Below are 12,922 nucleotides of genomic sequence, written 5' to 3'. Positions count from 1 at the left end.
TAGCATCAGGTTGGTTAGAATTTAATTGTGATTTCAAGGGATCTAGCAGGTTTACCTTATAAATAAATAGAGGTTTTGTTTACTTGGGACTTTATCCAGACCTAGCTAAAATGGATGTTGCTGAAGGTACCTTCTAATACCCATGTCTGGACTTGACCCTTACATATTACTGTGATAATGCACATTGTGCACTAAGATAAACATAATTCCACTTCTGTTCTGTGATCAAGATATAATGTGTTATAAAATCCATTATAGAGATGCTGCATATCTGAAAATCTTTCTAAAATCCCTGAAATCCTTTCTTAAAAACAAAACAAAAAAACAAACAAAACCCACTTTCTTTAAAGAGCAGCAACTCCTAAAGTTTTTTAATAGGCATTGCTTTTAACTTGTCAAGAGTGTGAAGTCCCTGACCAGCTGCATAACATTCTTCATGTTACATCTGTATGACAATATGTACTTGTTGGCTGCTGGAAGGAAGATGAAACAGACTGTCAGGCTGGACGTGATGTAGTCAGCTGGACAGTATAACTGTGTTTGGCAACTTCCATGTAAGGTGCTTTTGCAGTTTTTTAGTACTACAAGTTTAATGTGTGGTGTTCTTATTTATTGCCCTATACTCATGAAACATTCTTCAAGACTGAAAAGTCACTCCATCGAGGCAGCAACTGTACAGCTTAATCTGGCATGGCTGCTCCATTAGGAGAGACATAGTGTTCATACATTTCCTAATCCTTAAAGAGAATACTCCCATTAGTAGCTCAGGCAGTTTAAACCCCCTTCGTAAAGAGGCCATCCTGAGAACTGATGACTAAGTATCTCTTGAATGCAGCTGTCATTTTGGCTGTTTTCTCTATTATAAGCCCTATGAAATAATCAGAAGTATTAGTGCCTGGAGATAGTGCAGTTCCATCTGTGCACGTGCTCATAATTTATGTATTTCCACCAAATAGGAGCAGGTTGAGCTCAAAGTAAATAGTGCCTGTCATTTGCTGAACAGGACATGTTCATTTGCAGGTATTTATCATTAATGTTATCTCAGTCTCATGTGGGACTGGAATATCTGCTGTGGATTATGGCAAACTAAAAGGAAAAGCAAAACAGGCACCATTAGTCATGAGTGATTTGTTCTTAGAAAAGTCAACACCTGCAGTCATAAGATACATATTCAAAGCACTGGGAATTTAAACTTCCATATCTCCTAAATACTATATGGAGTTATTTCTCTAAATTGCTATGCATATTATTGGCAGTTCATCTGTATTCCATATATTCTACTCCATATGCTTCATCTATATTCCATATACTCTTCCAAACACAGAAGAATAAACATGAAGAAAAATGTTCATAGGAATTGAAGAGAGTACAGACTGAAATGATGTGCCCTTGAGTGGTCAGCATTAATCAAAATACAGCTCACATGTATCTGAAATTCAGTCCCAGGTACAGGGAAATGGAAATTAATTAATTAATTAATTAAAAAATAAAGCAAAATCCATTTACTTTGACTGCTTTTAATGAAAAGGATTCTAGCTCTAGCACTTCATGCTCTAGCATTTAATGGCAGATGAGCAATTCCAAGCTGTTCATGCTGACATTTATCTGCAAGTGTGATATTTCTTAGAGCAGCTTTGTAAGAAGTTAGATGAATTCTTAAAATAAGAAGAATGTTATTCAGAACTCCCAATTTTTTAACTAAAGAAGTTATCTAATTTTTTATTTTAGATCCTGTCAAAGAATATGGGTGTGCCCCCTGGCCTGAAGTTGAAAATTTAATTAAAAAGTGCTTGAAGGAAAACCCTCAGGAGCGACCAACATCTTCCCAGGTATTAACAAGCGTATTTATTTTCATCTTTGAGATAGGTGATACAACAAATTTGTTGTGCTTTCTAAAAAGGAATGAGATATTTAAGTTAGTAAAAGGCACTGTTTTTTTTTCTCTTCTTCTCTGGAACTAAAGCAGCCATGAGTATTGCCTACTCTTGCCATCCAGGATAAACTGTTCAGTTCAAATCTACCAACCATTTATTCTAGCCTGCTGTTTTTCCCTATGTTGCTGTACAGTGGTTGTAACAAAACAGGATTTGGATTACTTCATGGTCTATACTATGCAAAAGTTCTACGCAAAAAGGACTTTGTTGTACAGTAGCAGAGTGGTTAGCCCACAGCCTTCCATGCATGGGAGAGGAGGACAGCAGTGTGGATCTGAAACCTACTGTCTGTCACCACACATCATGTTGCTCTTTGAAATGGGTAAAATTTTCAACTAACCCCACTGACTTCCTGACATTTTAACAGAAAAAAAAGAGTCAACGTAAAGTTGCTCAATGCATAAAGATTGTTCCTTAATAGTGGTAATACAAATAAGCCAACTTTGCTGACATACTGTGTCCATATTCCAGAAAACATTCTTATCCATTGCTTGTTATTTATTTGTCTCTGTAGAAGCCATAGTTATTACCATGTGCTTACTGTGGCTTTCTTTGTAGGTTTATGAGATCTTGAATTCTGCAGAGCTTATCTGTTTGATGAGGTATGTGTCAATACCCAGCACTTCCACAGCAGAGTGCATGGTGGCTGCCAGCCAGAGCTGCAAGAAGGCAGGAGTCTGGATAGGCAATGGGAACACAGAAAAAGCACAGCTTTCCTTTGTTAACCTCAATACAGATGGACATACTTGTGAGGTACGTGGGAAGTTTGCCATTTATTCTGATTTTTTGGCACGCAGATGTACTTCAGAAGAATTCTTTCCATTTTAGCAACAGGATATTACTTCTGGAAAGCTCAGGTTTGAGGGAACATAGATTGCTCATAAGTGAGTCGTCATTGTATCCATGAAACGAAACAGAAACGCAGTCACTTTTTCGTCTCTTCCTGCCATCCAGCCTGAACTTCTCATGATACTGTCTTTCCAGCTCGTAATCTCCAGCTTGTTTTGTTTGCTTTTCATACATCTCCATCGTGTGCCATCAGAAAAAGGAAAAGGTTTTACACAGACTTGATGTGCTGTTATGAACATGAGTGCCAGAACTGAGTGAGACTAATTATCAAAGTTGTTCAAGTAGCATTTCCATCTGCCATCTGTTGACCATGATACATTGAGTTGATAGCTCTGCTATAAACTATATGGCTTATTTTTCTAAAACTCAAATGAGAAACAGATCTTGTCTAGTTTATTTTGTTTAATTCTCTGATGGCTTTGAGACCTTCATAAGAGTAAAGAGGGATTCTTCTCAGCATTCAGCTGAGAGATTTTCCCCTCGTGTTTGAGGGGACCTTCCCAGCATTTTGACAGTTGAAGATATATTCTGCTAACAGGGAATTAGAGTTCTTAATGGGGAGGTTAGGCCTTAGGTTTGTCTAGGCACAAAGAAGATTGAATTTTATTTTTATTGCCAGCAATTTACTAGCATTTACCTTTACTGAAATCATAACCAGGTTGTGTTTCTTTTTTTTCCCAACTCAGGATATTGCAGATAGTAAAATTTTAAGTTTGGCCTTAGTGACCCTTCCTACTGAGAAAGAAAACTGGATTGTGGCAGGAACCCAGTCGGGTTCTCTGTGGGCAGTTAACACAGAAGATGAAACAAGAAGGCATCGTCTGCAGAAAATGTCAGATTCCATCACTTGTTTATATTGTAATTCTCTTTCAAAGCAAAGGTACAAGTGAATTTTAAATGTTTTGGATTACATTTTGAAAATATGACTAAACAAAGATATTCAGAAAATTCCATCTGTTTTGTTCAGACAACTGCTTATTTTGCCTACATTTTAACTTAATTTTGCACGCAGTGTAACTGGAGACTACATTCTTGACCACAGGTGTTGTATTTGCTTTTCAGTGTTCAATGAAACTCTTGAAATACCAGTGGGTACTCATTTTAATTTTTTTTTAAATGCCCAATTAAGGCATTCCTAGAATTCATTATTTTATTTTATTTCAGGAAACAGAATTTCTTCCTGGTGGGCACAGCTGATGGCAAACTGGCAATTTTTGAAGATAGAGCAGTAAAGGTAGACTTGTTCTTTGCTGTCTGTTCTACAAATTACTATCAGTATTATGTAAAGCATCTACCAACAATAGCTTTATTTCCTGCAGCTTATTTTTTATTTATTTCTCTAGAACTAAAAATAATTTTCTACTGCAGTCCTAGTGGGACTGCAGATGTTGTACAATATCTGTTTTAAGCAATAGATTTAAGAGGGGTGGATGATTTCTCATTACAGGTCTTGGAAAGGCGTAACAAACTGACTAGTGACATTAATGGTTGTTATTAAAATATTCTAACAGTTTAATCTCCTTTCTTTAATACTGTTATAGCTCCTTTTTCTTTTAATTCACACTCATTTTTTGTAGAATACATATCTTCAAAAAGAGAATATTTTTTAGATTTTCTGTAGGTCAGAGTTCTACTCACAGAACAGAGAAAAGAAATGCTGAGGCCTGTTTGTGTATGCTGGTTCTTGAGGGTTAGCTCCTGACCATATGTAACTTAGAGCAGTTATGGAGTTGCAATACATTGCAGAATTAGAGTATGGTCCAGTGTGGGATTTCTCCAAGGTGTGGATGTGACTTTCCATCCAGTTCTTGAACTGCACCAAGGGTTGCAAGAAGTAGCAATCCTAGCTCTGTCCTGTTCCTGCTCACACAGCCTGTTTCTGTGGGACACCTGTAATGAGACTATGGTGCTTTTCAGTCTGTAACATTTTGGAAAGTTACCATAATTATTAAGAAACTCTGGCTTTGTAAACTTAATTTAGCCAGCTGTGTGGTCTTGTTTTAACAGTTTCTGAGTGTCTGTATACCCCTTGTTTCTAATGAAGGGTGTATTTTTTCTTGCAGTGTAAGGGTGCTACCCCTTTGAAGACTCTAACTATAGGAAATGTTAGTACACCACTCATGTGCTTGAATGAATCCTCAAACTTATCTGAAAAAAATCTAATCTGGGGAGGCTGTGGAACAAAAATAATTGCCTTAACCAGTGATTTCTCTGTTCAAAAGCTCATTGAAACAAAGACAAGTCAACTGTAAGTTTTTTTTATAAGCGACGTTCCTTGATTCTTTTGTTGTTTTAATTCAAGATTTCTGGCAGTACTTTGATATAATGTTTTGTTCTAGAGCTCATTCTTTGAGTCCTCTTTTTTCTGTTCTTTTACTTCCATAATACAGGTAGAATACAATGTGCATTAATGTAAGATCAGTGAGTATTTGAAGTGTACCTTGCAGTGTTTAAACAAGCAATATGCACCTTTCCTAGATAAAGGATTTATGAAGTCAGTATCTCTTCAGGACATGTATTAATGAAACTGTTAAGTTTTTTGACCCCCATTGCATTTGTCCAGGCCCTGGTGACCTTATCTAGAATTATACACACCTGCTTAACACAGTGTTTTTCTTTACATGTTCATCAGTAGGACGTGTGCAAATCACTGCCCTATATAGCTAAATCATGTATGTTTGCTGTCTTCTCATTTGCTTGAAGTTGGAGACTGGTGTTTTTGGAGTGTTTGATACACGTGAGCAAATCCTGCTCTGAAGTTAAGGGGAGTTTTTTTGCGAGCAGGGAAAAATGTATTTGATTTTAAGCTAGTAGAGATCATTATTCTGGGAAACAAATTTGGTTTAGAAAATAATGTGTTACTATAAAGCAAGAAACTAAAATGTCCATAAAATACAGTTGAATGGCAAGATGAAAAATATATCACAGGAATAATCTGAGCTTTGTGGAGGCAAAACTGTGTATGGTTTTGAAATTACAGTTGTCCAAACCAAGTAACTTTAGGGAAAGTAGCAGTGTCGCTCTCTGCCATGAGGGACCTGTGATTTGGAGCTGTTCTTCAAGGTGAATAATCAGTGAAATAGTCAGGGCAAATAATACTTTGATACATGGAGGCACAGATATGGCATGAAATGCAAATTCATACATAGAGGAAGATAGTAAAAATGGCTGTTAGCTGAAGTAGAACAAGAGCAGAGCAAGTGAACTAAATCTCACTGCTGCTCTTTAGGCTTTGTTTCGAGTGACCCTTCCTCTATCATATTGTGGGTCCTGTAAGAACTATCAAGTGTCTCCAAACATTGAAAGAATGGCAGGAGAAAGGTAGAGTTTGCTCTGCTGTGATGTGAACATATGTTATTTGAGCAGATAGATGGGAAAGATTCATTAAAAGGTTTTGGGTATTAATGCATCTCCAGCAATATCATCAGCCTAACTCCATTGCTGTGAGAATTTATATTGAACTGTAGGAAGTTTATAGCAAACCTTTTCAGTTGTATCCTAGTCCAGTTTGGTTTTAAGGCTAAATGATTCTGTAAGAGTTAGAGGGAAGCTAATCCCACTCATAATAGTCAAGTTTTTTCCACTAGATATTTGCTGTTTGTCTAACTGGTGTTCCTCTCTCTTCTAGATTCTGTCATAATGCATACAGTGATGCAAATATTATTTCAATAGCAATAGACAAATCCATCTATTTGGCAAAGAAAAACAGCCATTTTGTGGAAATCTGGGACAAGAAGACCGAAAAACTTTCAGAACTAATTGATTGTGCACATTTTCTTAAGTAAGTGTTTTATTTCAGGTTGATGGCCTGATGCATAGAAAGCTGAATATTAGATTGCCTTCCCTAGCAAAGTACCTTAACCTGCTGGAGTTAAGGGATTTGCCCAGTTCTTTGAGCAAATGTGGAGTTCATTTCCTCTCTTTTGGCCCAGAACTTGAGAATATCCCATGCAGAATCTGTAATCTTTAAGACCTTTATTATATTTCACAATTTGTCTCTGATGTTGAGGAGATAAATTTAACTCTGTTCAAGAAAGAAGAAAATCTTTTGCTGTCCCTCAGGTACTAATGTTTTTGCATCCAGTTACTTCCTGTATCCCCTGACTAGGAATGACTTCTGTCTCCAGTGCATAGATTCAGTTCAAGATCAGAGTTTTACTAACAGTGAAGATTATTTTCATTTGCATTTAAATTATGGGTCTCCCTTAACGTGCCACATCAATTTCATTTTCATGGTGAGGTTAGGAGCAGCTCTAGGTGTGCTCCTTCCACTTTGCAGTGACATTAGTCTCTGGAGGCTGAGAGAGAACAGAAGTACACCTGCCTCCTCTTTAAAGCTGACCAGCTGGGTCTTAGAAGTCCAGCAGTTTTCGTGTCAGTTTGTTTCAAGCCAATCAACTGATTAGCATGAGATTTTTGCTGCTTCTTTTGATGAATGATTGTTTAAAAGGCTGGTATTGAGAGACATTTTAGCAGTTAAGGAATAGTGTGCCACCAGATATTAATACCAATTCTCTCTGTACTTCTAGGAATAAAGTGGAAAAGCTAAATAAGGAATCAAAACATAAACTGGCTTATTCTGGAAGAGTAAAGACCATTTGCCTGCAGAAAAATACTGCATTATGGATAGGGACAGGAGGGGGACATATCTTGCTGCTTGATTTATCAACACGTCGTCCTGTACGAGTTATAGACAACTTTTGTGATTCTGTTAGAGTCATGATAACAGCTCAGCTAGGTAAGTAAAACCATCAAATGACAAGCACTTTGAAATCAGTGCCAAGTTTAGGATTGCTTTCTGCTGTTTGGCATGGTGTTCCAGGAACAGATGAGCATTTTCCATGTCTTTTCATTCATTCTATTCCACTGCTGTCATCTTCAGTCCATGTCAGACACTCTGGTGTTAGGTGAGTACCAGCAGGCTGTTATACCTGTGCCCACAGAAAACAACAGCTCTTCCTTGGCCTGCCACTGATCAGGACATGAACACTGCCCCCCTGCACTGCATCCTTGTGCCTTGCTTCAGCCATCTTCTGTCCCAGCCATCTTCTGTCCAGTAGTCTTTGTCTTGACCTGTGTTGCCCTGTGTTCTTTCTCCATCTTAAGTTCTATGCTTCTGGATTCTCAGTCTTGGAGTTTGTTAGGTTTTAATAGTTTTTCCTTAATTGCTTTTTGCCTAGTTTTCTTCTTCTAAGTTTGGGTCACAGGCATATGACACAGCAAAATCAGGAAAGTGCTACACACTTGGATTCAGGCTTGTACATCTGTGCTGTCCCTTTCACCAGGGCCAGTTGTTTCGATAAGCAGACAGTAGTTGTGGGTTTTCAGTGGTAATTACAAATAGCCAGAGGTCCTTAGTTGAGTATGGGGCACTTCTTGCCTGTTTTAATTTCCTTCACCTGTATACTTTCCTGCATCTGAACCCAGGCTGAGAAGGGCTGTTCAGCCTCGAGGAGAGAAGGCTCTGGGGAGACCTTAGAGCACCTTCCAGTACCTGAAGGGGCTACAGGAAATCTGGGGAAGGGCTTTTCATCAGAGAAGATAGTGATAGGAAAAGGGGTAATGGTTTTAAACTGAAAGAGGGGAGATTTATGTTAGATATCAGGAAGAAATTCTTCACCATGAGGGTAGTAAGGTGCTGGAATAGTTTGCCTAGGAAGTTTTAGGAAGCCCCTCCCTGAAGGTGTTTAAAGCCAGGTTGGATGAGGCTTTGTGCAGCCTGGTCTAGAGTGAGGTATCCCTGCTTATGGCAGAGAGGTTGGAACCTGATGATCTTTAAGGTCCCTTCCAACCTTAACCCTTCTATGATTCTATGATCTCTCCCAGAAGTAATAAAGGCCTTGCCAACTCTGCATTGCACTGCAGTGGTGTGCATGTTCAAAATACACATTACTTCAAAAAGTACTCTGTGGCACAACATGTGGGTTCCCGTTGTCTCCCACTGGTTTTTTGAAAAAAACCCTGAAGTTCCTTTGTCAGTGTGATTTAAAATGTGTTTGCTGTCAAAAAAAGACCCTGAAACTGTTGTTGTGGCCTCAGAAACACACTGTACTCCTGCTAGTGAACTTCACAGTTGCAGGCTGTGGATATTTTCACGTTGCCACCATGAACCTAGTTTGTGGACTGTTTTTTTCTTTCTGGCATCAGAAACATCTCTGGCACCAGAAATATCTAGAAACTAGTTAGCTCATAGTGCTGACTTGTGTGAGTCAAAAAACTCCCACATCTTCTGACTTGCCTGAGAAAGCAAGTTTGTGGAGTCTGTTCAGTCCTCAGCTGTTAAGAATGCCAGCTGCATGGTCCAGATTCACTGGCACAGTATTTTAGCTCATATGGTCCTGATGGCTACAATGTTTGTACTATAAAAAGGGACATCCACGATCCAGGAAGCTAAGCCTGTGTTCCTCACTAGTGCACAGCCAAGGGCTCACTGCCCTCGTGCTGCCAGTGGGACAGGGAGCTGCTCTGGCAGCATAACAGCCAGCGACTCCCATCTGTTCTGCATGACATTTATAAACATGAGTTGTTGGGAATAAGCAGGAAGTTGACACTGAAACAGTGGCGTATTTGACTTCCCTTTCTGTGAGCCCACCACTCCTGTCTTTCTAGGATTTTTTGCATTATTCAGTAGGCACCTTCCTATGATCCATGCCCAATTTCTGCTTCCCTGGTAATTCTCTTTTCTTACCTTCCTGCCATCATTAGTTCAAAACACTTTTAATTAGACCTCCTTGTTTAATTAGACCTTATTTTATAAATATATAAAGGGTGAGTGTCAGGAGGACAGAGCCAGGCTCTTCTTAGTGTTGTCCAGCGATAGGACAAGGGGCAATGGGTGCAGACTGGAGCACAGAAGGTTCTACATAAGCATGAAGGAAACATTTTTCCCTGTGAGAGTGACAGAGCACTGGAACAGGCTGCCCAGAGAGGTTGTTGAGTCTCCTTCTCTGTAGACTTTCAAGACCTACCTGGACAAGTTCCTGTGTTATGTGCTCTAGGTGATCCTGGTCTGGCCCAGGGGTTTGGACTGAATGATCTTTCACAGTCCCTTCCAACCCCGACCATTCTGTGATTCTGTATCATATTTAGTTATTTGAGGGTTTTTTATAACCAAACTGAGTACTGGCACTATCTGTGTCTGCTGTGCACTGGGACTTCATTTGCAGCCTGTCCTTCCACTGTGACATCTGTTTCCTGTGACTCTGCTACCTCTGCTGGTGTCAAATAACAGGGTGCTTTGTTCTCAGGCTGGTCAGCATTTAGCAGGCTGCACGGCTGCTTTTGGCTTTGAACCCAGATGAACCCCTACATTAAATGGAGACATGAGCTGTATTGTTTTCATGTCTGGGTATTTCATAGTTAATGATTTTGAATAAAGGGCCTAGTTGATTGAACTCTGCTTTCTGACCTCCTAGTGACATGATGTCCTCTACTCTTTCTATCCTTAAATTACAAAGTTCCCATTAAAATTAAAAGTTGGCATTTTATTTCTTTAAAAAAGGGAGTCTCAAGAATGTTGTCCTGGTTTTGGGATATTGCTATAAAAGTGACACCGAAGACAACAAATATCACAAAGGTACCTGAACTGTCTTCTGTTAATTTGTGTTATTAGTGGAGTAGACACTGTTATGCTGACTGCCCACTGAGAGTGGAGAGCTGATGATCATAATTTGATATCATTTTATTGAAACATCAGTATTATTTTTTATTGTCCTTTGCATTTCTGGGCTCCAATGAACTAACAGTAACTTCCAAAATGGATCAGAGGAAGTCACTATTTCAAGTATATCACACAATTTACTGGAAATTGTATTTGGAGAGTAAATGTCATTGTCCAATTGGACAATCAATGAAATAGATTTTCAGAGGGGTCTGTGCTTGGGCAGGAATCCTCAATGTTTTCATGGATTGTGTGGATGAAGGAATACTGAATGTGCATTTCAGATTTGCAGACAATTCTCAGCCAAGACAAAGCCACAAGCACACTGAAGGACAGAATTAGAACTCAAAATTACCTTGACAAATAGAACAAATGCTAAGGACAAAACCAAGACCTTTTACTCAATTAGGAACGATCTGTTGTATCAACATCAGGAAGTGATCAGCTTAAACAGCAGTGCTGCAAGAAAAAGGATTAAACTGATCACAGGCTGAACATGAGTCAGCCATATCACATTGCTGCAGAAGAGGCAAACACCATTCTCACACCAGGTGAAAAGTGGTGTCTGCAGGACATAAACTAGTTCTTACACTCTGCTGAGTACTGATATGGCCTCTGCTGGAGGAGCATACCCACCTGGGACATGGCTGAATGTCTGTGAATGAACTATTAGGAATCATCCTGAGGAGAAAAATGTAACCTGTAAAGAAGTGCTGCAGGAATTTAAGTTGGTTAATATGAAGAAAGGTTAGAGAGGACATGATAGCAGGCTTCAAATATGCAAATAAAGAGGGAGGGAATAAGGACTTCTCCATCTTCCCTGAAGGTAGGATGACTGACCAGTTTCTATTACAGGAAGGGAGATACAGGTCAGACATCAGGAAAAGCTTCCTGACAATTAGGATAGCAAAGTACTGGAACAGGAGGGTAGAATATCTCCATCTTTGGGTTTTTCCCAGAGCAATTAGAGTTGATCCCCTTCCTCACCTTTATCTCATCCCAGTTTCAGTGACGCCTAAAAATGAGGCAGTAACAGTAGAAAGTTAAGGGTGGCCATTGTAGATGAGCAAACTGTTTGGAGTAAATTAAGAATCAGTCTTACAGCTAGTGGGTTTTATATCCTGATATGCCCTGATTATTACCATATAAACACCTATTTCCTTTTCAGCCTTTTAATTGTATTTAAGAGTTCCATTATGAGGAGGAATCATAGACTTTCACAAACCTTTGGGTCTTAGTTTGTGAGCCCCTAGTCATGCAAGTGCTCTCAATTATCCTTATTCCACTAAAATCAATATGAGTTCTCCATGAATAAAGAGTTGTTTGCATGAAGGGAGACTGAAGATGTGACCTTTTTCCAGTATAGTCACTACCTTATGAAATCAGTTTTCATTTTTATTTTACAGTGATTGGGTTTTGAGTCTTGTAAGCATTTGGGGAACATCTACTTGGGAAAACAGAGATGACATTTTATGCAGGCACCTCAGTATAGGTCCTTATCTACCTTGTAGCTCACAGGCACCAAAAATGTTTTTTCAATTGCTTTTAAATGGTGTAGTCTAAGTTTAGGAACTGGAATCCAAATCATAGTGCAAGTAGAAACAGGTTATAACCCGTAACTTCATTACCTCACACATAAAGTGTCATAGAACTTGTCTACCAGCTCCTAAGCACCATGCTTCACTAAGGCAATTTATGAGTAATTAAAAAAAAAAATCAGATAAGCAAAACCACTTCTAATTATGCAATAATTATTTTCTGTTGCACTTTGCAAATTATTTCCTTTTTTTTTTTTTTTTTCTTCCAGAATTACAATCCTGTGTGTCAGTGTGGGACATGAACCTGCCCCATGAAGTGCAAAACCTGAAAAAACATATAGAAATGAGACAGGAATTAGCAGAAAAAATGAAGAGCTTTTCTTTGGACTGAAAAGTCATCCTGCAAGTGCCTTTTTTTATTTTCTAGTCTTCCATCATAACTTAGTGTGCAACATTTACAACTTTTTGTTGCTGGGGTTTTTAACCAAAAACCAGGAAGTATCCTGAGGTATCCTGAGGATACTGAGAAAAGAGAAGGAAGTTATTTGTCGTATTTGAAAGGACAGAAAACTATTGAGAATTATTGAATCTCAAGTGTTACCATGAATCTATTTCCTTGTGAAGTTCTGCTCTCAGCAACTAGGGCTCAACTTCATTGTTCATCTGGTTTTTGATCCCAGTTAAGCTGCGATTAAGCCAGGAGACTATAAATGGCTCTTACTTAACTTCATTATCTCCAGTGAGTTGATGCTGTAATAAGAAGCAAAACTTAAGCCTCCATGTATTTACTGCAGTTTGGATGTGTGAGTTTGCTCTGATGATTCATGGTTTAGTAATAAGTCAGAGCTCATGACCCTGAGTATATGAAACATTATATTCTATATAACAACAGTGTTTAGAGGAACATATAACAACTACTTCACTCCTTGAAAACAACAGGC

General features: G+C 38.7%; 1 protein-coding gene across 1 annotated transcript in view; it reads left to right on the top strand.

Moving 5' to 3' along the window:
• Positions 1-12,372, top strand: part of LRRK2 (leucine-rich repeat kinase 2) — a 119,770-nt gene extending 107,398 nt beyond the window's left edge. The window contains exons 44-52 of the mRNA XM_009996788.1: positions 1,729-1,829; positions 2,493-2,687; positions 3,470-3,663; positions 3,948-4,017; positions 4,847-5,031; positions 6,412-6,564; positions 7,313-7,521; positions 10,285-10,359; positions 12,251-12,372. Coding sequence (XP_009995090.1) covers positions 1,729-1,829; positions 2,493-2,687; positions 3,470-3,663; positions 3,948-4,017; positions 4,847-5,031; positions 6,412-6,564; positions 7,313-7,521; positions 10,285-10,359; positions 12,251-12,372 — 1,304 coding nt within the window. The remainder of the gene's footprint in view (positions 1-1,728; positions 1,830-2,492; positions 2,688-3,469; positions 3,664-3,947; positions 4,018-4,846; positions 5,032-6,411; positions 6,565-7,312; positions 7,522-10,284; positions 10,360-12,250) is intronic.
• Positions 12,373-12,922: the final 550 nt, after the last annotated feature.

This window comes from Chaetura pelagica, unplaced genomic scaffold (assembly GCF_000747805.2).
Source record: "Chaetura pelagica isolate M959 unplaced genomic scaffold, ChaPel_1.0 scaffold534, whole genome shotgun sequence".
Lineage (NCBI taxonomy): Eukaryota > Metazoa > Chordata > Aves > Apodiformes > Apodidae > Chaetura > Chaetura pelagica.
The sequence above is the reverse complement of the archived record's forward strand: the minus strand, read 5'-3'. Positions and strand labels throughout refer to the sequence as shown.